General features: G+C 35.1%; 4 protein-coding genes across 5 annotated transcripts; 2 read left to right on the forward strand and 2 right to left on the reverse strand.

Annotated features, from left to right (window-relative positions):
* The first annotated feature begins 359 nt into the window (after positions 1-359).
* On the forward strand, positions 360-2,809 carry LOC118056685 (vacuolar protein sorting-associated protein 2 homolog 1). Its single transcript, XM_035068980.2, has 5 exons — positions 360-557; positions 662-792; positions 879-983; positions 2,090-2,350; positions 2,450-2,809. The coding sequence occupies exons 1-5, from the start codon at positions 521-523 to the stop codon at positions 2,585-2,587; spliced, it is 672 nt and encodes a 223-aa protein (XP_034924871.1). The 5' UTR covers positions 360-520; the 3' UTR covers positions 2,588-2,809.
* Positions 2,810-12,122: 9,313 nt separating this feature from the next.
* On the forward strand, positions 12,123-12,711 carry LOC118056687 (uncharacterized). The gene has a single exon (XM_035068983.2). The coding sequence runs from the start codon at positions 12,248-12,250 to the stop codon at positions 12,614-12,616; it is 369 nt and encodes a 122-aa protein (XP_034924874.1). The 5' UTR covers positions 12,123-12,247; the 3' UTR covers positions 12,617-12,711.
* A 233-nt stretch (positions 12,712-12,944) lies between these two features.
* Positions 12,945-15,947, reverse strand: LOC118056686 (replication protein A 70 kDa DNA-binding subunit A). The gene is made up of 2 exons (XM_035068982.2): positions 15,558-15,947; positions 12,945-15,061 (listed from the first exon to the last, which is right to left on the reverse strand). Exons 1-2 carry the CDS (start codon positions 15,815-15,817, stop codon positions 13,309-13,311), a joined length of 2,013 nt encoding a protein of 670 aa, XP_034924873.1. The 5' UTR covers positions 15,818-15,947; the 3' UTR covers positions 12,945-13,308.
* A 5,338-nt stretch (positions 15,948-21,285) lies between these two features.
* LOC118056688 (growth-regulating factor 6) lies at positions 21,286-23,493 on the reverse strand. Of its 2 annotated transcripts, XM_035068985.2 has the most exons (5): positions 22,865-23,493; positions 22,512-22,748; positions 22,286-22,418; positions 21,664-22,163; positions 21,286-21,525 (listed from the first exon to the last, which is right to left on the reverse strand). In XM_035068985.2, exons 1-5 carry the CDS (start codon positions 23,046-23,048, stop codon positions 21,518-21,520), a joined length of 1,062 nt encoding a protein of 353 aa, XP_034924876.1. In that variant the 5' UTR covers positions 23,049-23,493; the 3' UTR covers positions 21,286-21,517. The 2 variants fall into 2 exon arrangements, with proteins under 2 accessions (XP_034924876.1, XP_034924875.1); XM_035068984.2 differs by having other exon boundaries at positions 22,286-22,748; positions 22,865-23,489.
* Between the last annotated feature and the right edge of the window lie 1,157 nt (positions 23,494-24,650).

Below are 24,650 nucleotides of genomic sequence, written 5' to 3' on the forward strand. Positions count from 1 at the left end.
AAAAATGACAATGATAAAGATACAAAATTATTTATTATAATTTTAAATTGGATTTTTTTATTTTTAAAATAAAAAATATAAAAGAGAAAATTCTATTTTGTCCGCTCTATTTCAATAGATCCATCAATTACTTGCTACTAAGTTTAAAAAAGGGGTTTTTTTTTTTTTTCTTTTTACTAATTCTAATACATTAATATAGGAATACAAAAATAAACAAATAATAGAAGTTTAAAAAAGAGCACGAGTGCATGAGATAAACCGGTAGATCACAAAAGTCTAAAAGCATGAATGGGGCCTATCATGACAAGGAGACACGTGTAAAATCCGATGCTTCTCTGATTATTAACAACTCCACTAACCGCGTAAAAGAAAAGGAGGGTGGAGGGAAGAATTTTGGACGACGACAACCTCTTCAAAGCAATCTATATATCTCTCTTCAGACAAAGACTCTGCCAGATCCGATCGATCAGTTTAAGCTCCAGGAGGACTCCTCTTCTCCGATCCCAATTCATTCATCGACATGAGTTTCCTCTTTGGCAAGAAAAAAACTCCCGCAGGTATTTATTTATTTTTCATGTTGATTAAGGATGAATTTAAAATTTTATTGGATGTTAATTTGGTTATTGATTCTCTGAGATTATTTTGTGGTTGTGAAATTCAGAACTTCTGCGGGAAAATAAGAGAATGTTGGACAAATCTATTAGAGAGATAGAGAGGGAGAGACAAGGTCTACAGACACAAGAAAAGAAACTAATCGCTGAGATCAAGAAAAGTGCTAAGCAAGGGCAGATGGTGGGTCAGCTGCTATTTAATTTATTTTATAAAAAAAAAGAATTTAAAGCAGGATTTTAATTTTAATTTTTTGACACTGCTTGCAGGGAGCGGTGAAAGTAATGGCCAAGGACCTTATTAGGACTAGGCATCAAATAGAGAAATTCTATAAGCTCAAGTCACAGCTTCAGGGTGTATCTCTTAGAATTCAGGTATCTCTTGCTTGTTACTACTTCTTGTCCATGTTTGATGCGTTCCCTGATGCTGATGACTTTCCCTTTACTTTTTTAACTTGAAAAATATCTGTATCATATATGTATATATATTGAAAATATTTAGTGTTTTGCTTCGGCTTACTCTGTGTATTGTAGCAAAACAACATGCATAATTTAATGTTTTTTCTTTTCGGGGGAGGGAGGAATTTTGAAAAGTGACTTGACTGATTTTAAAATCCAAGCAGTTTTTCTTTTCTCACTGTAATTAATTCCCTTCGAATCGTGACCAAAACGTGAACTATGGTTTTTGTGTGCAAGATCATCACAAAACCGAAAGACCAAGAGCATTGGCCCATGTTTTGTTGAAAACACTATAACTGCTTGTTTCGTGGCTGAAAATATATTGCTGACAGTTAATAATACACACTGAGTTTTTGTTTGGCTGGCATGCTAGAAATCTTGGAATCTTTGCCACATAGCTATTTTCATGTAGAACAAGGAGACTGGAAAAACAAAGAATGGCTTGAATACACAGAAGCCTCTAGGCTATGCCGCTGCATTTTTTTAATCCAGAATGAAGTACCTTTTGAATAACAGGAGAAGAAAAAAACATTCAGAACTTGATATCTCATTTCATCAGACAGGCTTCCTGAATTCCTGAAGTCATAGATTACATCTGCTTATATATAAGCATGGTAAAACTCTGAAGAGGCTAATCAGAATAGGAGATAGGATTTTAACAAAATAAATTGCCAAGAATCCTAGTTATAAAATGACATCAAATGTTGCCAGAGTTTTATATATAGGCAAGACTTTTCTATCGAAAATATTCAATTTTTTCCATGCTGCATTGCATTTCAGTTCATTTTGATTGGTTTTGAGATTCCAAAATATTTAAGATGGGGAGACATGTAAATTTTGATTCTGATTGAAGTTCAAATTTTGTGTTCTTTTTCTTTCCCTCATTTGTGTCTCTAGGGTTTTCAGTGTTGTTGATTTTACAATTTTATTGAACCCGTTTGTTTCATAAAAAAAGTAAATGCATCAAACTTGGTCATATGGCTTGATAATATTAAGATATGGATGTTTTGAATAAATTTCAGACACTTAAATCGACGCAAGCAATGGGAGAGGCGATGAAAGGTGTAACAAAAGCGATGGGCCAGATGAATAGGCAGATGAACTTGCCATCATTGCAGAAAATTATGCAAGAATTTGAGAGGCAGAATGAAAAAATGGAAATGGTGACTGAGGTGATGGGTGATGCCATTGATGATGCCTTGGAAGGGGATGAGGAAGAGGAAGAAACTGAAGAGCTAGTGAACCAAGTTCTTGATGAGATTGGAATTGACGTCAATCAGGAGGTAATATTGTCATTTCAACTTTTACTTTTCCATGCATGCTGGCTAAGTGATTGAGGTTTGAATTAATCATTAATCTATATACAACAATTGTTCTTGCAGCTTGTAAATGCACCATCATCTGCTGTTGCTGCCCCTGCTGCAAAAGGTAAGGTTGCACAAGTGGAAACGACAGGGAATGAAGACGGTGGAATAGACAGTGACTTGCAGGCAAGGCTAGACAATCTGAGAAGAATGTGATGGCGGAATAGACAGTGACATGCAGGCAAGGGTCGACAATCTGAGAAGAATGTGATCTCTTTCCTATTACTCATGTAAAATAATGATTTTAGCTTTATTGTTAAAAGCGAGAATGCCTTGGGGCCGTGAAATGTAATATGTATGAACACTCTGCCAGTAGTTGTTTACTTTTGGTTTGGTGACAGTTGTAGATTTTAATAAACAAAAAATTCTTCTGATGAATTCATATTGTAAATGCCAGAGATTTTGTGTATGAAGATTGGTGCCATGGAAGTGCAAAGATATCAATGCATGACAAAAATTACATGAAGTTAAAAGAAAGATATATATATTAAAATATTATCCCACAAAAACTTTTGAGTAACCATTACAATCAATAGTTAATTGTGTCTTTCTTTTCTTTTATGTTGCATGTTCATCTTTTTTTATCTTTGATTCCAAACAAGATTTCTTGGTTTACCGAGTGTCAATTTTATAAAGTCAAATTATAATTATAATTATAATTGTTGTTAAAAATAACAATCAAAATAATAAATGCTCAACTTAATGTCAAAAAAAAAAAAAATTGAATGGTCACTTGCTATTTTGAAGAATGTCAATCATGAAAACCGAGGAGATAAAAGAAAGAAAATAAAAAAAGAAATAAAAGAATAATGAATGGTCAGAGCCGAACTGGAGTATGGACATCATCACATGCCACCTCATAAGAAAGCCCCCTATCAAGACAATTCTAATACCACCAAGGAAGGGTATCGTTGAATCTTAGAAAAAGCCATACACGCCACCACGATACAATGATTTTCTTAACATGTTGGCCCGTGTTTTACACACACCAGCCACTTCTCCACTTCAATCTCTAGTTTGAAAATAAAAATATTAATAAACATTTGTTTCAATTTCAAATTCAGTATTTAAATATTCAAATATTTCAAACCAATAAAATTGTATTTTATTTTGGTAAATCAAGCATTAACCAAATCTTGAAATTTTTTCTTGGCATCGTGAGAACCCAAAATCAAGCTAAACAAATAAAAATTAATCAAGTCCAATCTTTCATCAATAATATATAAAATGATCAAATTAAAAAAAAAAATGAAAACTTTGTCTCTGATTTGACCAAAAGAAAACAAAGCTAAATATTTGCTCCGGTTTAAATTTAACCCCTAAAGTTTTAATTGTTTTAAATAAATAAAATAAAATTTTATTAAATTAAATTAAACATTGAATTTTTTTTCAAGACACCACATAAACCCAAAAGTAAGCCTAAACACATTTGGTATTTGCCTTGACCTGCATCTACGTGGTGTGCACCACTTGATGATTGATTATAAGATTGTAAATAGCTAGCGTTATAGCAGTTGTGCCACCAACAGCAAGGCCATAACTTTGGCAGTTTAGACTTTTGTGGATAGGAGGTGGTGGTAGCGATTCGAACAAAGGCTCTAAAACGACTAATCGAGAGAGATTTCTAATTTTCTGTCCTTATTTATTAACTATAACTAAAATTGATTAGTGTTTCACTGTAGAGTGAGCTACTATGCACTTTGAGTGAATTTACCATGGATTGCACCATGTGAATTCACCATGGATTTACTGTTTTGCACTGCAACGTGTATACTGTAGACCGTGAGTGCTTTCACTATGGGCTGCACTGTTTGATGGGGGCATGTAGTAAAGCTGCAGCCTGCAGGACCCAAACGTCAGGCTGGAGGCGTGCATACTGGGGATGCGAACACCTAGTATTTGGTTGTCAGTCCTAGACGTTGGGCAAGCCACGCCCTAAGCTGCAGCCACTTGGCGCTCGTTCTGCCCAGCCTTGGGTGCTTAGGCCACCTACCTGTGTGCTGGGAAGACCCAGTGCACACGTGGCACTTGGGCTGATGCTTATGTGAGAAATATTATTACTTTTATTATAATTAATAAAATTAATAAAATGATTAATAAATTTGAAAGAAAATTATTAGACAATATACTAAAAGGACTTAGTGTCCCTCTTACTATTTACCTAGAATTAAAGCATTGTGGATTAGAACAGTGTATTGGCAGCCCAACCCTTGCCACAAAAAGTTGCAAGGGCAACGGGGGAGGGGTGGGGTTTTCTTTTCACTAGGATGCATTTGAAATTGAATGGATGGTTGGGAACAAATGGTTACTTCAAGTTTTGGTGAAGTTGCCCTGGGTGTCAGCCAGGCCCAAGCCCCTTTCATGACGACACCTGGCGTTTGGGTTGACCTGCCCTTGCGCTGGGTCAAGCCCGAGCGCCACGTAAGGCTGGGGCTGGCTTGCCCTTGCCCTAGGCGTGAGCCAAGACCGCACCCCCACGTGGGGACACCTGGCGTTTTAGCTGCCTTGCCCATATTGCATAGCCAGACCTACTAATTAGTACTTAAAAGTGCATTTTTATCAAGGTTTTATATTATCATTTTGCACTTGAAGTATCAATAACTCCTTAACTGAAGCATGTTTTATAATAACATGCCTAATAATATAAGATACATTTAATTTATGGTAAATGTTCATCTTAAATTCAGGCCTATCACATAAATGAAAGGATTGATTGATGAATTTAAGTACTGAAATTGAAAGGACAAAGAGAGGGCCAAACTTAGAAAAGAAATGTTGGTGCAGTCCAAACTGGAACACTATTCGGTAATTGGGTCATATCTGAAGCTGTAGATCTCGGATTTAGGTCTGTTTTATATGGATGGAAAGGTAAGACATAGGTCTATAACTTTCATGTGGAGTCCAAGATTTAAAAAAATCATTTTCAAGTCCAAATTATAGCAACAACAAAGAAGTCCGAATCTATCCTGCAGCCCAGACACTATTCAGTGTTCAGCCTATATCTTGAGTTCTAAAAGTCCAAATGACCTCAAGTTTTTTTCCTGGAAAGATAAGACAATTTCATAGAACTTTCATGAGTACAAGTAATTCCAATTTTGATGTTAGCAATAACATTTTGTTTAGACAAGAAGATAAGAATTTTTATCAAGTCAAGAGTTGGCCACCTACTCAACAATTAGTCATCAAATCAATCGTTTCAAATTTTAGCCTATAAAAGGAGGCATTTGCCATGTATTTAGGAGCTTGGTTGTTCATATCAATAACTTGTTCTTGCTCTCTCTCTTCATTTTTTTGTAATTCTTAAATTTTGCTTTCATTAATATCTTGTTTATATTTTTCATTTCCTTTCCTTTCCTTTACTTACTTAACTTGTATCTTATTTATGTTCTTATTTTGTTTATTTATGTTTCTCTTCTTCATTATGTTTAACTAAGTTTATTATGTCAAGGTGAAAAGGTTACACCAATGGTGTCAGAATAAGTATAGTGTAAATTCAACATGGACCTTAATGTTTAATATTAACATGTCTTATCTTTTTATCTTACTAATTCTTAATACCTTACTTGTTAAATGGTTAATCTAGATTTGTGTTATATAACACTTGGTATAACAAATGCTTGGCACTCTCATAACCCAACCGCATGGTATTACCTACATCTGTGCTATGAAAGGAACTTGATTTGTTGTTAACATAAGTTAGCATCCTGAATTCCTGATAATATTTAAAAGTTTGGTGTTACTTAAATAAGATAATTAATATGATCATGTTAACAATTTATAATGAGCTATTAATGACAAATCATCCGATTGGAACCTACTTTGTGTGTGGTTTCCAATTGAATAATAAGAGTTTATACTAGTTTGAAATACCATTAGTGGATCCTTTAACCTTGACATTTGTTTTTATCATTGTTTAATCCTTACATTAATCTTCCATCTCAAAGTTCTCATCAACTTCTTCTTTTTCTTCTCCTTCTTCTTCTTCTTTATTGTTGTTGTTGTTGTTGTTGTTGTATTATTGTTGTCTATAATTTATACAATTAACCTCCCTATGGTTTGACCCCGGTCTTGCCGGATTATTTATTACTTCGACACTCTTACACTTGGGAGAAGACATCAATCTTTTGGTCATGTCACCTGCGCCACATGACAAGACCCGGCGCTTGGGTTGCCCAGCATGTATGCTCGGTCAGCCCAACTTGGCACTAGGGCCATAAATAATAATTTTTTTTAGTATTAATACTTTCAATGATAATAAAAATAATAATCTTTGTACCACAAATAATAATATTTTTTATATTAATACTTTGAACTACAATAAAAATAAATATTATTACTTTAAATTTTAATAAAAATAAAAATATATGTACCGCAAATAATAATATTTTTTATATTAATGATTTGAACTATAATAGAAATAGTAATATTTATAACACAAATAATAGCATTTTTAATATTAATACCTTCAATTATAATAAAAATGATAATATTTATGGCACAAATAATAATAATACTAATAATAATTTTTAATTCTATCCTTCAAATTAACTATATATATTTTTTTTTGTGGTAATAACATGTTGGACCTGGACTCATCTACAGCCAACCGCACGTTGGGCTTCGACACGACCACGACCAACTCTATATTAGCCCTGGACGTGTCCCCGCCCAACCCTACATTAGGACTTGACACGACCGCGCCCAACTCCAGGTTGGGCCTAGAAGCGTCCCCACCCAACCCCACTTTAGGTCTAGCCACGACCGTCGCCAACTCCACGATGGGCCTAGACACGTGCGCGCCTACCATATAATAGACCTAGACGCGTCTGCACCCAGCCACATGTTGGACCTAGACGTGTACACGCCCAACCTCATGTTGGGTCTCGTCGTGATCGCGTCCACCTCCATGTTGGACCTTGAAGCGTCCCTACCCAACCCCATGTTAGGTCTAAACGCCATCGCGCCCAACGACAGGTTGAGCCTGGACGCATCCACGCCCAACCCCACGTTGGGACTACACGTGACCGCTCCCCACCCCACGTTGGGCTTGGACACGACCGCGCCCAACCATATGTTGGACCTGGACGTGTCCGCGCCCACCCTATATTGGGTCTGGAGTGACTACACCCAACCAAATGTTGGACCTGAATGCATTCGTGCCCCACCCCATGTTGGATTTATAGGCGTCCCCGCCCAACCCCATGTTAGCTCTGGACGAGTCCCTGCCTAACCCCAAGTTGGGTCTTGACGCGACCATGTCCACGCCCAACCCCACATTGGCCTGGACGAGACCGTGTCCATCTCCATGTTGGACGTTGACACGTCCCCACCCAACCTCATGTTAGGTCTGTAGACGTCCCCGCCCAACCCCACGTTGGGTTTGGATGCGACCATGACCGCCTTATTGGACCTGGACGCATCCCCGCCCATACCCATGCTAGGTCTGGACACGACCGCGCCCAATGCCAAGTTGGGCCCGGACGCATCCACGCCCAAGCCCACGTTGGGACTGGATGCGACTACGCTTAACTCCAGGTTGGCCCTAGACCCCTCCGTGCCCTACCCCACGTTGGGTCTTGACGCGACTGCACCCAACCCCACATTAGGTGTGGACGAGTCCCCGGCCAACCCTATATTGGATTTGGACACGACCGCGTCCAACACCACGTTTGGTCTGGCCTCGACCGTGCCCAACCCCACGTTGGGTTTGGACGCGACTACGTTCAACGCCATGTTGGACCTGGAAGCGTCCACACCCAATCCCATGTTCGGCTGGACACGACCGTGCCCACCTCTATGTTGGAACTTAACGCGTCCCCACCCAAACCATATTAGGTCTGGATGCGACCAAGTCCACCGCAATGTTATACCTAGACGTGTCCTCGCCCAACCCAACATTGGAATTGGACGCGTCCGCATCGAACCCCACGTTGGGTTTGGGAATGGTTGGACCTATACACGTCCCCGCCCAACCCCATGTTGAGCCTGGACGCAACCGCGTCCAATGCCATGTTGGACCTGCACATGACCACGGCCAACTCCATGTTATTATTTTTATAATAATTAATATTATTAATAAAATAATTACTAGATTAGAATATATATATATATATATATATATTGAAAAATAACCATAGATTTGAATTGAAAGGTAAAATTTAAAATTACTACGTGGTGACACGTGGGGCTTGGGCTGGCTGCCTGAGTGCTGGGCAAACCAAGCACACACGTGGCGCTTTGGCTGCTTGCATGTATGTTGGGTTGTCCATGGGCACACGATACACGCTGGCTTAAGTGGCGAGTGCTAGCTATTATTATTTTTATTATAATTCTAAATATTCAATTAAAAATATTATTATTTGTTTTAGAAATATTATTATTTATCTTATAAATATTAATTATTTTTTTATTGTTAAAAGTATTAAAATTAAAAATAGTATTATTAATATCATAAATATTATTATTATTAAAAAACATTAATAGATTTGATTTGGATGGTAGAATTACAAATTATTATTAGCGTTATTATTATCATTAGTAAATTGAAAAAAAATATTAATACCATCAAAGAGAAACCATACATTTTTTAAAGAATTATTAAAAATATGACCCAAAATAGCCTTTAGTCCTGGCCAGGGCAAGATCCATATAGCCTTGCATCCAGGTTGGGCAACACCCAAAATAACCTTAGGTCCTCCCAGGTGCAGGACCCAAAATATCCTTGGGTCCTTATTAAGACAAGACCTAAATCACCTTGGGTTCTACAGGCTACAGGGCCCAAAATAAACTTGGGTCCATCCGTGTGCAGGACCCAAGGCGAGCGTTGGATCCTGGTCGGGTAGAACCCAAATAGCTTTGGGTCCTGGCTACGGAAGGACTTAAATACCCTTGGGTGTTGTTGGTGCACGACCCAAATAGGCTTAGGTCTTGGCTGCAGGACCCGAATAAACTTGGATCCTCGCACAAGCACAGTAGACTTGGAGTGCTTTCACTATGGACTGTATTGTTTGGTGGGAGCGTATGGTGAGGAAGCTACAACACCCAAAATAACCTTGGGTCATTGGTAGTGCAAGACCCAAATAACCTTGGGTCCTGCCATATGTAGGACCCAAAATAGCGATGGGTCCTTCCAACATCAGGACCTAGATTTTTAATAAAAATAAAAGGTAAGCTCGTGGCGTAGCGCGAGCTACCTAACTAGTTACAGTTTGTTTGTAATCATTCAATTCAATTTAGATAGTTAAATGATTTTTTTTTTGTTTTAGACTCTCATAAAAGTATGATTTAAATTTCAAATGAAATTTAATTTATAAAAAAATATTAAAAAAATAAATCAAAGGGTGCTTTTATTTGCTACACTAATCTCTTAAAGAGTTTTTAACAAATATATATTTTTAAATCTTTTTCAACAAATATTTAATAAATTTTATAAGATAGTTCTATTTATATCTTCTTTAAAATGATTATATTTTATATCATTTTTTTTTTAATATGGGTCCTTGTAACAAAGAAAATTTTGTAACAAAAATGATTTCTAAATTAAAGCTAAAATAGTAAAGTTTGCTAATTCCATTTAGTTTTATAGGTATTCCATACATTATAATTGAATTCAATACAATGATTTAATATTTTTATATCAAACATAAGAATTATAATAGGTTATTTAATTCAAATGTACTTATAAATTGAATTTAATTTAGCATGAGTTTTTGATAACAAATAATGTGTTATATAACTAGAAAAGTACAACACATCTTTTATTAGTTGTCAAAGTCAATGAAAAACTGGTTCCCAATATTTTGGACTAGAAAATACATGTCCTAGCCTTTTTCACCTAAAAAAAAAACAACTAAAAAACATCACATTAACATCTAAATTGGTTTAATTTGACAAGAGAAATTTAATAGTGATAGATTTTTCATATAGACATGCTTGAAAAAGAAGACCAGGTTTTGTTTTGATTTTTCTCAATTGATTTTGCTTCTTTTTTTTTTTTAGTGTTCTAAGGTGTTTTGAGGTTAACATGTGGTTTATGAAGGTTTTTTTGATATTTTAAAAGTGATTTTAAATGAAAATGAATTCAAAATGAGTTTTTAGTCCAAAAATATCTTCCCCTTGATTTTGTTACCACCATAATGGTGGTCATAATCTAGGTCGCCACCTAGCAGATGATGTATCATATGTCACAACAAGTATCCTGTCATCTATTATTTTTTTTTTTTAAATAATAATAAGTGGAGCAGACAAGTCTTCTGCCCATTAACAAAACAAAAATATATATACCCTAAATGCGTTGGTCATCTAGGCCTACACACCTAACTTGACCTCTCTATATATTTATTTTGTTTTTTTTAATCCACTTTCATTCTTTAATATTTAATTAATTTTGAATTAATTTTTATAATTTTTTATCGTATAATCAAATAGAAAAAGTTATTGAAAAAAATATATTTAACACTAGACTTGCCTCGAGCCTACATGCCTAGGCTTTTCTAAAAGCCTAGGCATGTCGGCCCACTTGGGTTTGCGCGCTAGACTTTTTTTTTTTTTTTTAAATTTCATTGTTGAGTTTTTAATTGGGTTTTCTTTTTTAATTTTATTATTTAAAGTTTGGTTGATTTTGAATTCATTTTTATATTTCTATTCTTATATTTTAAAAAAAATTATTAAATAAGTAAAGTTTATAACTTAAGCCATAAATTTAATAAATTAATTTAGATCAATTTAATTTTTTAAAAAAATTTAACCCATTAAACTGAGTTGGATTCTCATTGCAAACATATTTGTTTTATGTTAAATAAAAATGGGTAAAACATGCTACGGAGCACTAGAAGTAACCGAGTGCATGTATAATTAAACTGGCATGGGCTCTTTTTTATTTGGGAATGCGTGTAAACAATATTATTTTAGAATTTAAAATTTAATTTGTTAAAAATTATATATATATATATATATATATATATATATTTTTTAGATATGTTGATATTTAAAATAATTTTAAAAAATAAAAAAAATTATTTTAATATATTTTTAAATAAAAAATACTTCAAACCTTATTATCAAAAACTAAAGCAAAAAACGAAAAAAAAAATGTTTCCACAGAAAACAGTATAAACAAACCTGAAGAAGCTATTGGAAGGGCCCAACAGCTGCTTGGTAAGTGATATCCACACGATGCCGTACTTAAGTTTTGTTTGGGGTTGCATTTTCAAAATCATTGTTTGCATATAAAATTATAATTTAAAAAAAATATCAAATTTCGAACGGATTTTGTAAGTGTACTAAGTTCTTAAAATCATGATTTTTAAATACCTATTTTTAACTCAACAATCCACTCGTTGGTATTTAAAGGGTGTTTAGAACTGTATTAAATATTGCTTTGTGATGTGGTTTTTAATTAAAAATATATTAAAATAATATTTTTTTATTTTTTTAAATTTATTTTCCATATCAGCATATGAAAACAATTAATAAAATAAAATAAATAAAATAACAAAACAATAGTTTAACCGGAGCACCAAACAGTGCCTTAGATAGTTGCCCTTCCAAATTTCAAACTTGATGGTGATTGGGCGGCCCAAATCAGATAACCTTATCCACCAGTTGCTAACTGAGAAGCTGCCACATAGGAAAGAGAATCAAGATGACAAGTCCACCTGATATCTCAAATTTCCTCCTCTCATTGGACCTCTTCCCTCCGCCTTGCAAGACAAGCCCCCATAACAATAACACCATCCCCCAGTTTTAAAAGGTGAATTCACCAAAAGAAAGCTTCTTGTTGAGTAGAGAGAGCAGACGCGAAGATTAAAGAAAGAAATGGCTTCAACTTCAGCTGTTTCAATGGCCATGCCATTAACTAATGCGAGCCGAAAGACGGCCCCAACCTCCGAGGCTTTCTTCAAGCCACTCCCAGTGAGGCCATCTAAGGCTATTGCGGCGGCATCAAGATGCAATTGTAGGTTTCAAGTCAAGGCTTCATTGAAGGAGAAGGTAGTCACTGGATTGACAGCAGGTGCACTCACGGTTTCCATGGTGATTCCAGAGGTAGCCGAGGCCGCTGGGCCTGGGGTTTCTCCGTCTCTCAAGAACTTCTTGCTCAGCATTGTGGCTGGTGGAGTTGTGTTTGCTGCCATTGCCGGTGCAGTGGTAGGAGTCTCCAATTTCGACCCGGTCAGGCGGAGTTAAGAGATGTATAATCCTGAGATTGCTTGGACTTCTTTTTACAAACCTATGTCATAAATCTGTGTTTCAATGAAGATCTGCGTCTTTTGTGTGTTTTCTGTGACTCGCTCTTAGACGTAACTTGGTCCAAAACTAGTGAATTCTACAAATTAATTTTCCTGTCTTGGTGCAACACAACCAAGGGACACAAATCTTTTTCACTTGGCAATTTAACAGAAATAATAGAGTTCTATTTTTATGGCTCATCAGCTCTCATTTTTCAGAATGAGAGATCACAACCTTTACCGCAGTATGCATTGAGCACTAGAAGGATAAAAGGCACAAAATTGCATGACAAAATTAAGTGTCAACTGCACATTTAAAATATGTTCACAAGCTTCAAGAACTTTGGAATCATATCAACCATTCCTTGGCAGAGGCCAACGCTCCCCAGATACATCAGCGCCAGATGCAGGATATTGAGAGAGAGAGGGTAGAGAAAGGACAAAAAAATAAATCTCAAGCTGAATTCAAAGTGTGTTGAATACAGGCTACAAGGCTTAATCTGAAAGGTGCCTATAAACGTGTATTGGTTGACAGTATTGATAAAATCACTTAACAATGAATCTCCTATAAGCAAGTGGTATAAAGCCTAAATCAACTCTGAAGAGCTTAAGCTACAGGATATAAAATCAGATGCTTTAGGTTCAGATTATTCAATATGTACGAACTTTTGAAATCAAATCAAGCATGTATCTGCTCTCTGAAGAATAGCTTACCTCGTCCGCCTTAAAAATTGTTATCTTCACCCTTCGTTCATCCCCATACATTTCCTCTTTGATCTTAAGCTTGAAAAGATACTGGTAAAAGAGTCGGCTCCTGATTATGTCTGCAAATCTGGTATCATCATTGGATTCATACTTCAACAAGTACAATTCCTTTGCTGGGTAACCCAATATCTCCTCCCCAGACTCCTGGAATGCTGTTGCCCAAATCAATCCTGTGTGGTCCTGAATCTGAACTTGAAGAAGATACCTATAATCACAGTCGTCAAATTCTTGATTGCATCTATCGCATTGCCATCTTGAGTTTCCGGATCTTGTCACTTTCTTGTTACACTGTCTATCTCCAATCATCAAAGGGCAGGCTGTGTAACAGAATGTATCTGTTTTGATAAAACTTACGCTTGCCCTCACAGTGGCCCAATCAGGCTTATCTGATCTTCCAAGACCTTCAAGCTTGACCTGGGACACAGTTTTGCGAACCTCGTTCTTGGGTCCTCCTTGCGCAATGTCTTTGGAAATAGACATAGAAGCAACATCACGGCCCCCTCGATCAAACCAGTCTTTTGCAGCATGAGCCTCAGGAATATCTGGATTTATAAAGAGCTGAGTAGAAGAAATTGTTCCCAGAGATTTTCCATTGAAGTCACTGACCTTCCCAGCTTTGACAGCTAAAATGGGAAAAAACCCAGAATCAACCATCTCTTGCAGCTTTTGACCTTCCTTGTTGCAGAAATCTCCCCAAAGGGTTAGCTCAACTGTCCAACCCGAACCATCCTTCAGATTCAGAATTCTTCTTTGAGTTTCCATACCATTCTTTCTCAATATAGGAACTGAAGGGTTAACAGATATCACAACACCAATTACATCAAATATGGAATTGTTCTCAGCAATCTCAATTTCACTAATGGGTTTGAAGGAGAACTGCTGTTGTGGTATAGAACCATCTTCTTCAGGGCAAAGATCCACAGTTGAAGTTGCCTCCAAAAATATCTCCCAGTCATTCTTCAGGTGGTTGAAATTCTTCTGAGCAGGTTTTAAGCTACCCTTTGAAATCAGATAAACCTTACCAACTTCAACAACATCATAGAAGCGGTCAACAACAGCATTGAAGCAGGTCACTCGTATTTCACCTCCGTCAGAATCAAGAAGATCAAAGGAAAAGACCTTCCCATCCCCCCGAGCATTATTATAGCGGCGAAGATCCCCTTTAGCAGTTATTCTGGCTTTGATAGCCCAGCGTCCCTGGTAAGGATTCAAAGCATTAATAGCAATTATCCGTGCTGGTGCCTCATTCTTCATAACTGCACCATGATTTCTGTAACTTGGAGGGGGTTGGTACGGAGGTTGAACTGTCGGTCGAAAACTCTGCACATCATTACCATAATTCTGGGCACCCAAAGCAGGCTGGAAACTCCGCATTTTACTGCCCTGATTTTGAGTACTTGAAGTGGGCCGGAAACTTTGCATATTTCCACCATGATTTTGGCTGCTCAAAGCAGGCCTGATGCTGTGCATATTACTTCCATGACTTTGAGAACTCGGATTGTTATAACCAACCGTTGATGACTGCATTGAGTTGGTATGAGGCAATGCCTTCTGAGCAGGAGCATCAGAGACCATTTTTGGATTTCCAATTATTTCACAGTCTGGTATTATAGTTTCCAAGTTGAGCACAACAATAATCCTGTATTAAGAGTTACCAAAAAGAAAACAGCCAGTGCCAGTCAAAGAAGGGCTAAACACTTACACAAGTCCCAGAACACATTTTATCATTAATTCTTTCAGTTTATCACCATTTAAAATCTGATCAGCTTATTTAAATTTATGTGATACTCTTCAAAGTATGATCTATTTTATTTAATAGCACGTAATGAACTCTTAATTAATTTCAAGTATATATTGATAATTAATATAATCCCCCCCCCCTCACACTTAAAAAAGAATAAAGAGTTAATAATAAATACATTTCTTCATGTATAGAGATTGTCCAGTTACTAGCTCCTTCTACAACTTCAATTTTAATCAACCAATTATCTTAAATTTCAATTCAAAATAAACTTAGAATTTCCTCAAGAATTCCAATCCACGTTTGAACTTGGCTCTGCAAATGTAATCGATGAGATTCAATTACTTATAATTTGGAAGAAATGATGAGATTCAGTTTAGGTAAACAGACTAACTTGCGGTTTTGAACTTGGCTGCAAATGTAATCGATCAATTGAATGACAGATCCTTTCTTGACAAGGCCAGTCTTGACTCGGTCATTGAGCTGAGTACCAAGCATGGCGTGCTGAGTCAAAACGGAATCAGAGACGAGGAGCCTGAACCTCTCCTGTGCGCTTCCCATCTGTTTTATATCCAAAACCTGAACTAGCGGTTTCAAGTTCACATCGCCGCCGTTTATCATCTCAATTGCATTCGGCGTCAGATTCACAGGCATCGTTTTAGATGGATTTAAATGAGAAATGAGTTTGAGGAAACCCTAGAATATGATAGATTTTTTTTTTTGGAGGGTAGCAACGGATCCTGTTTGCATTGCAATTTGCAGGAAGAAATGGAAATAACTGCCTTTGTTTTTGTTTTGTATTTAAAAAAAAAAAAAAAAAAGTTATTTATTAAGCTGCGAGGTGCACCCCTACTCAAATTACATTTCTACCCAGTTTTAAGTAATATAATATAATTTTATATGTGTTTCTCTCGGTAATCGTGCGTTATTTTTAACTTTATTCTTATTGGAAAAAAAAAAACATTTGGTTAAGAAAGTAATTTTTTATTTGATTTAGTTTTGTATTAATTTTTTTAACCTATTTTAAGAGTGTTTGGAGGTTCTTATATTTGATTTTGTATTGAGGTCATATTTTGACCCGTTTAATTGGTTAATTAAGATTTTTTTTTTAAATTAATTATTTATTATAAATAAATTTAATTATAATTTTTAATTTAAATTTAATTGATAAATACGTTGAGTTTATATTTTTAAAAAAAGATGAAATTCAACTCATTGTATTTTCTATATTACTCTATTACTCTCATCTTATTTACTCAATTATTTCTTCGAAAAAGATGAGTTGATGGATATTTTGAAAAATAAAGTTTTAATATTTTTATTTTTGAAATGGTAAATCAGAGGAGTTGACATCTCATTTACTTTTATACCAAATTTAGAGATTGAATTCTATTTGATTCAATTCTTGACACTCAAAATAATTTTAAACATGAGATTTAATAAAAAAAATTTAATTAAATTTAATTTGAGGGTTCCAGACAACCTATAATGATATTTAATATAGGATTTTATATGAAATATGAGTTTCTAAATCTAAAAAACCTATAACGTGATTTTTTTGTCAAACTCTCTGGCGGTCAAAATCTAACAAACAAAATACATTATTTATTTTATGTTAAAAAAAAAAAAAAAAAAAAAACAAGTTAGGAAGGTCAAACACTCAAGCCTTACTTTGTAGGCCCATGAGTGCCAATCTTTCTTTCAATTAAGTTGGATGTATAGGCCCAAGCTTTTAAACCCAAGTATTTAGCCTATTTTTATGGATATTTTTTATATTTTAATTAAAATAAATTAGAAATAAAATACTTAATATTATATTCAAATTATTATTTAATTTTGACATAGCTCATAAATAATGCTATAGGTTTATATGGGAATGTTAACATAAAATTTTTCAATCATTATATACCTGTTATGAAGAAAAAAATAAAATTTTGCTCATGAATATTTAATGAAAATAAAATTTATATTTATATTTTTTATTAATAAATTTGACATAATTGTATCACATTAATTATTATTTTTTTGTCTTCAATCACGTACAAAATATTAAGATATTATTTAAATATGTTTTTATTAAAACTTGCATTTCAGATCAAGATAAGTTTTATTTAGAAAACAATGCTTTTGATTTAAAAATATAATTTTGTAAAAAAATATAAAGCAATGCATTAATAAAAAAAAATGAATTTTAAATTTAAAAGATATATTTTCATACTTATTTCAAATTATTAAAAATTTTAACAAACCTCTTTGTTTTAATTGTCATTGCCTTTCATTCAAAAAACGTATTGTTCACAAAAACAATTATGTAATTGTTTTTAAGAAGATTATGGTTTTTTTATGATGTTATTGTTGGTTGGCTTTTGAATAATTATGTATTAGCTTGATACAAATAATTTCTAAAATAATTTTCTCATTAATATTAAATGAGAATAAAATATTTTTCTTCATTTTTTATATAATGTTTTTTTAAAAATTTATTTTTTATCGTATTTTTTTCATATAGGTACATAGAAATGTTGATTTATTATTTTTAAATTTTTTATTGAATCTTGCTTTTATGAACATAATAAGTTTTTGTTTGAAAACAATGCTTGTCATGAAAAAACATATGTTTTTGTCAAATTAAAAAAGAAATGTGTGAATAAAAAAATTAGGTTTGTTATTAAAAAATGTATTTAATTTTCTAAAATGAGGTTTTATGGATTAAAACCTGAAGGCCAGACACGTTGTAAAAATTACGCTAAGACAAGATACCAGTAAACAAAAAACTTCCTGAATTGTAAATAATGATTAATGCATATAAATAGCTTTCTTGGCTTCTATTGGAAGTCAAGAGCTGTCAATTATCAAGGGAAGAAAGGAGAGCAAAATTGCATGAATTCTTTGATGTTCTTACATTAAAAAACTTAATAGAGGAAGATTAAAGTTTTGAGAGAAGTTTTTTATTTTAGATTTAAACAAAGTACGTGAAGTTTTAGAAAGGGTTATAAGCTTAGAAATAGAGGTGCTAGAAGTTAGGGAGAGAGAAAAAAAGAAATGAAGAAAATTTGAATTTCTCATCAATTTCTTTATGATTTATTGTGATTAGGAGGTAAGGATCAATGTAAACCCTGGAAAAAAAAAAAAAAATTTTTTGTAAATTGCAAATTAAATAAATGGGGAATAAAAGTAAAGAATTTATGCATAGGTTTAAATAAAAACAGGAATTTGAAAATTTTGGACATAAATTTATGGATGAAATATTTCAGGACATTATAAATTAACCCGAAAATATTGAGGTTTAGATTAAATTAAATAAAAAAAACTAAACTAAAAGTTGTAGAGTGAAATGATAAGAAATGAAAACAGGTATAGCTTAATTATAAGAAGAAAACGATGTGGGGGCAAAAATAATACACTTGAAGAAAATTGGGCTTAAATGCAAATAAAAAAAATATATAAAAAACATAAATGCTCCTATTCTCACAAAAAAAAATCTGCAGCAACCGTAAGGAAAGAAAAGATAGAGTTTTTGTATTCATTCTTGCAAATCAAAAGAAAAATAACAAAATTTCAAGAACCTATTAAAAATTAAGGTTTATAAATGGAATAAACACTTGTGGACAAGGGATTAACAAGAAAATTAAACAAGAAGAGAAGAAGAAGGGTCGACTATCATTAGAAAAGAAAGGAGGGAGTTGAAGATCAAAATCTTAATTCGTATCGAGTAAAGTGTTTTAAACATGATCTTATAATTCATTTCAAATTTGATAATAAATTAATTGGGAAAAATAGTATTTGTTGTTAAAATTAAGTTAATTCATATGTTGTATGTGATTGAGGACGTGAAACCATGATAATTTACCCAGAAAAGGTAGTTTGTGAAAGTTATATGTGAAGGAAAGGGGGTGACGAATCTGGACAGACTCGTCTCCTGACTTTCAATAAGATTTTAAATAGGAGAATAAGGGAATTAGGATCAGGTTCCTCATAGAAATTGTAGGTTTGGATGCTAACTAACTAAAGAAATTGTTCTTGCTCAATTTGGAGCTGTAGAACTCCAGTTAAGGGTTATCAACCGAGATGGGGTCATGACATACCCTATAGGGCAGTAAGTTTGACTTGTTGATGATCAATTTTGACTATCTTAGGGGCAGAACTGGGTTCTCTTTCCTGCAAATAACTTGTAGCTCCATGTCTTAGCTTTCCAACGAGACCATCTTGCTTGAAACGAAGTTCTAGAACTTTGAATATAGTCAAATATCTAAGAAAAGTTCAGATAATAACAGTTCAATGTCTAGATAGTAATGGTTAGACAGTAATAGTTCAATGCCTAGAAAGTAACGATTCAAGATAGTAACAGTTCAATGTCTAGATAATAACAGTGAGTAAGTGTGAATTTTAGTTGAAGGAATCTATCTTTTTGGGGCATTTCATATCAAGAGAAAGGATATTTGATGATCCAAGAAAGGTGGAAGTTGTTCTGAAGTAAGAAAGGCCTACTAATGTAAGAAAATTTCACAATTTCATTGATTTAGTTGGATATTATAGAAAGATAGAAATGGTCTAAAGATTGTGAAAAAAGTTTTAATAAAAGTTTTAATAACTAAAAATGAGGTTTACCATTACCCCAACGTTAACCCCTCCTTCAGAATCCAAAAAGTTTGTAGTCTATTTATTTTCATGTTCAACTATATCAAATCAACCCTAATTGATAATATTATTAACTAATTTATTATTAATTCATCAAACTCTAAATTCACCATAAACTTTAAATTTAATCTAAATAATTATTTTATTTTAACTAAATCAAATACAAATTTATAAAAATTTAATATGTTTATCTTTCTTGTAGGATTAAAAAAAAAGTTGGGGTGATGGCAGCAAAAGCAGTGACGGGTTTTGAATACAAAAATATTTAAGAATATTTAAATATTTAAGATGAATTTTATTTTTGGTTGTTTTAAAAGCAAGATAAAGACATTTCTTGATGGGTATTTTAGAGAGATAATGAAGGCGTCGGTAAGTGTAGAAAGAGACACTGTTTGGTCTGTATGTTTTTTAATTTGAAGATGAATTTTAATTGATATTGCATTTTTAAAGCAACCTTACCGCAATTCTTAATACTCGCGCTTGTGCAATATTTTGTCAAAACTTCAAGTTTAATGTGTTAATTAAAAAAAAAAAAAAACTTGATTAAGGAGACAGAGTCCGAGTCTGAAAAGAGATGTTTGGTGAGAGGACTTAACAAGGATGCTGTCTGGCTTTGCTTCCGTACTGACTGCAAGATTCAGTGGGGAGTCCTTTTTAAAGTCTAGTCTCTATGCATTTCTCCTTTTCTGAGGAACGCACCAGACCCACACATGCACTTCCATCAGAAGGTTCAGAACACAAACAGACTAGTGCTCTTTACCTGACCTCCCCATGGGTGGCTGGCTGGCTGGCTCCTTTCTCCATGACTGAAATACCCCTCCTCTCATCGCATTATACCCAACCTGGAGTTGATTGAGATAAGAGCCTGGAGTTGATTGAGATAAGAGGGAAACAAAATGACCAGCAAATGCCAAACACCAGGGAGATACCTCATACCTCCCTTCCCATTTCTGCTCCGATCGTTTCTGATTAAAATTCATTCAATAAAAGCACCAAGAAAGGAAAAGTGAAGTAGGTAGCAAGAGGGTTCAAAGCTGGCGTAGTACTGCTCTGCTTATTCCAAAGCGTGCTCATCAAGTTCAAGGGCTCCATGAGCAGGAGATATGGCAGAAGTGTGTTGTGTGTGAAATGCTCTATTTTTCTTTTCCATGTAATTTGTGAGAGTTAGCTCACGCGCAACCATTTTTAAAGAAGATGGAGAGATACTACAAGTACCCATTCGGTAATTGTCTTCTTCCAAAATATATAGCGCATTGCCCATTTTCGAAGTAATTGTATGCTGTGTCAGTTTGATGATTACAAGTAGGGTTCGCAGGTGAATTGACAAGTGACAAATTAGCAAATCCTGGGGCCATGCATCAGGTCCCTCAACTATAACTGCAGTAAGGGGAAGTGTCCGAAACTAAAAGCAAACCATTAATGAAGCCAGGCCATACATTCATATCAATGCCTTAGCTACCATAACATTAAGTAGATTTTGCCTGTGTCCTTGAAATCTTTTTATTAATGAATTCTAAAGTGAAGTGGGGGGAGAAGAACAGAACCAGCAAAGCAAAAGACATTGGATACTTCATTAAACACCCACAAAATCCAATCTCAAATCACATTTTGGAGAAAGAAACAAAAGAGTTGAACAGTTCTTATTAGCCCTCTTGACAAAAAGCAGTGAGCCCCCCCACCACCGACTAGTACATCAAGAAACCCACCGATTTAAACTCAACCATCTGCAAAAAAAAAAAAAAAAAGCTTTCATGGATGAAAAAAAAAGGTAATCTATCTGGTTTAAAAAAGAGAAACCACAGGAAAAAAAAAAACTAAAAAAGTGAATAGATATTGACCAGAAAAGACTTGGAATTGATTACCATTATTAGTTCTTGAATTAAAGATCGGAAGAAAGTCATGTGATGAAGGAATGGATATTGAGAGCCTCGTTGTTGAAACTGAAGCACTGTTTGATGATTTGTTATCCAAATCAAGCCACGATTCTTTATTCTTTGGTGGCCACTCATCAAAGAAACGATGAACAGTCTTTTGGGGTTCTTCCTTCTCCATTTTCATGGGTCCTAGATTACTTATATCATTTCCCAGAAGATAGTGATGCTGATGCTGTTTTTGTTGTTTTGGGATATCATGATCGCATAGGCTTTGAAGCTGCAAATAAGAATACTCATTATGTAAACTAGACAAACTCCTCTGCTTTGAAGAATTGGTACTAGAAGAAGAAGAAGAAGAGTTCATTGTGAGCGGGGTGAGTGGCCAAGCATCATCCATAGATGAACCAGAGAAGCTTCTCATTGAACCTGAAGGTTCTGAGAAGAAAGCATGCTCGTCAACCTCCTCTTTCAGCCCGTAAACACTCCTCCTGTTTTTTTTTTTTTTTTTTTTTTTTAACACAAAACACAAACTATTAAGAAAAGCTTTTAATAAAATAGAAAACACAGAAAAAGTATTAATATAAATACCACATTACTTTTGCAAACAGACCTGAAATCTGTATTGGTCATAGAAGAACCACCAGAGTCCAAAAGCAAGTGGGTAGAATTTTCTTGAGGTAACAAACCAATTCCAGTGGGTGTTGAAGAAGACAAAAATTGATGGTTTGGATGGGCATGGTAACCTGCAGGATACTGAAGGTGATTCTGGTGTTGGGTCTCAGGTGACATTAATAACGAAAGACGAGAATGGGAGGATGTTGTTAGTAATGAGTTACTAGAGTGGTTTCTGGTGATTGATGAGACAGTTGGTGGTGATGTTGATTTTCTTTGTGTTGCGACTTCCACAGGCTTTCTTGAACGGTTCTTCCCTCTATGCATGTGTCTCTCACAGTACTTGGAATCTGGGTATGCTTCTTTTGAGCATCTCCATTTCTTTCCATCTGTTCTCCTGCACCTCCCTGGTTCTGGATCCGTTTTCCTCCCTAAACCCATCTGAAAACAGCTCCAAGCAACTGCACCCACAAAGTACTCGATATATTAGTTAAGAGAAACCCCATATGAGAGAAAAGAAAGACTTAAAAAAAATTGTGGAGACAGAAATCAAGAGATCAGTGTGTAATGGGCTCACAGTGTGGATGTTGGTGAGGAAAGAGCTTTGAAGAGTCCAAACAGACGCTTCTTTTGATGGTGAAGAGGAGATCAGGAGGGATGGGGATGCCAGAAACCATGTACTTGTAGATTAGTGCTTGATGCTCAAGCTCTTGCCACTGGGATGCAGTGAAGGGAAACCTGTTTCCTCCACTCATTATCATTTTACTCTGGAAGGAGAAGGAGAAGGAGAAGGAGGGGAGGGAACTCTCGAAAAGAGAAGAGATTAAGAAGAAGACGGAAAAGAAGTACTTTTAAGTTTTAAGAGTGAAGTGAAAGGGCAGGGACTGTTGCAGGAAGAAAGAAAGTAGGTTGTGTGTGTTGAGGATGAGTGAATGCGTGTGGTTTATAATTACTAGATGGCTTGGAGAGTAGAGTAGAGTAGGTTTATTTATTTCAGGGACCATTGGCCTGCATAATTTCTGTACATGGAAAAAACTAACGGTTCTGATTACATTGCTGCTCTCTCTCTCTCTCTCACACACACACACTCTGCTTATGTTATGTCTGAACCTCTCTGATGCTTCTGATGCTGCAAGCTAAGCTGCCTGGCAGCTCTTGTCTCTGACAACACTACGGAAACGCATAAACTAATAGAGGAGGAGAGTGGACTGCAAGAAACAAAAGAGAAAAAAAAAAAAAAAAGTTAAAATATTTTCTTTTCTTTAGTATCAAGACAGAGGAAGGGAGTTGGTGTCTGGAGCCAATGCTTGCCTGCTCTGGGAAGGATGTACGGTTTGAGTTTTTACTGCTACTAACTCCTTCACCTTTTCTGTTCCTTTACCTCAGACCCCATTACCCTCCTCCTCCACTTACAATTTGACCTTTTTCAATCTGGGAAATTGAGAAAACGAGAGATTCAGGTTAAGGCAGGAGGGCTGTTCTGGGTTCTGATAAAACTGAGTTAAACCCCTCTCCCTCATTTTCTGGCTTCCTTTCCTTTTTACTTTACGACACAAAAATATTTTATCTTGTTTGGTCTTGGCTCAAATGGTCATCGAGTTAACATGTTTTAGCTTGCTTGTCTTTTTTAAAAAAGACAAGCAGGTCTGTGTGAGACTTTTTTCTTTGTTTTCTGATGAGGTGACTCACCCACTGGCATTACTCTATTCCCTTTTTGGTTGGTGTTCATCACTCATTAGTCTATGCTTAAACACAGCCTGATTCTCTCTCAATCAGAAACCAAAAGAAGAATAGATCGATATCACGAGGAAACAAGTTGTTGATTTTGTTTGACTGGGATATAATCTTCTATCACGTCCAGCTTACTTGTATTAGAATATTCCAATTTAAACAAACTTCCCACCTGCCAAACAACTCCTGTTCAAAGGAAGTTTACTGTTTCTGTACTTACAAATGATGTATCATAACCTTGCCTCTCTTGAAGAAATTTTTATGCATGCGGGTAGTAGGAGTGAAAACTCATGGCGGTGGTTAAATAGCATGAACGTCATCTTGACCATCTTAAAGGCATTGCCGTCTAGTTTTTCACTGGAGATCTCATAAACGCCGTCGAATTCGGTAGAGCAGAGGCCGCCTTCTTCAATGGTCTGACCTCTCAAGTAAAACACACAATAGAGGAGGAGGGCGAACACACCGCGTGCCTCTCACCTCCCATTATCACTTTGTGAGCCCACGCAACAGGAGCACGGGCAACCTGCTCCCTAGTGCCCGACATGTAATATGTCAAACTTCATTTCCATTTCTTGTCAGGGAATGGTCCCATTCAGGCTGGTAATGCCAAGATGGTCTTGTATTTCTCGTCT

Source organism: Populus alba, chromosome 18, assembly GCF_005239225.2.
Source record: "Populus alba chromosome 18, ASM523922v2, whole genome shotgun sequence".
In the NCBI taxonomy this organism is placed as follows: Eukaryota; Viridiplantae; Streptophyta; class Magnoliopsida; order Malpighiales; family Salicaceae; genus Populus; species Populus alba.

Bases quoted from the DNA above. Each gene is read 5' to 3' on its own strand.
- LOC118056685 (XM_035068980.2), top strand. From the start codon at position 521: ATGAGTTTCCTCTTTGGCAAGAAAAAAACTCCCGCAG. The intron at 558-661 runs GTATTTATTTAT...TGTGAAATTCAG, and splicing joins CAAGAAAAAAACTCCCGCAG to AACTTCTGCGGGAAAATAAG. The intron at 2,351-2,449 runs GTAATATTGTCA...TTGTTCTTGCAG, and splicing joins GAATTGACGTCAATCAGGAG to CTTGTAAATGCACCATCATC.
- LOC118056687 (XM_035068983.2), top strand. From the start codon at position 12,248: ATGGCTTCAACTTCAGCTGTTTCAATGGCCATGCCATTAACTAATGCG.
- LOC118056686 (XM_035068982.2), bottom strand. From the start codon at position 15,817: ATGCCTGTGAATCTGACGCCGAATGCAATTGAGATGATAAACGGCGGC. The intron at 15,062-15,557 runs GTTAGTCTGTTT...CTCTTAATACAG, and splicing joins AGCCAAGTTCAAAACCGCAA to GATTATTGTTGTGCTCAACT.
- LOC118056688 (XM_035068984.2), bottom strand. From the start codon at position 23,048: ATGATAATGAGTGGAGGAAACAGGTTTCCCTTCACTGCATCCCAGTGG. The intron at 22,749-22,864 runs GTGAGCCCATTA...TTGTGGGTGCAG, and splicing joins TCCTCACCAACATCCACACT to TTGCTTGGAGCTGTTTTCAG. The intron at 22,164-22,285 runs GTCTGTTTGCAA...AAAAAAAAACAG, and splicing joins ATGACCAATACAGATTTCAG to GAGGAGTGTTTACGGGCTGA.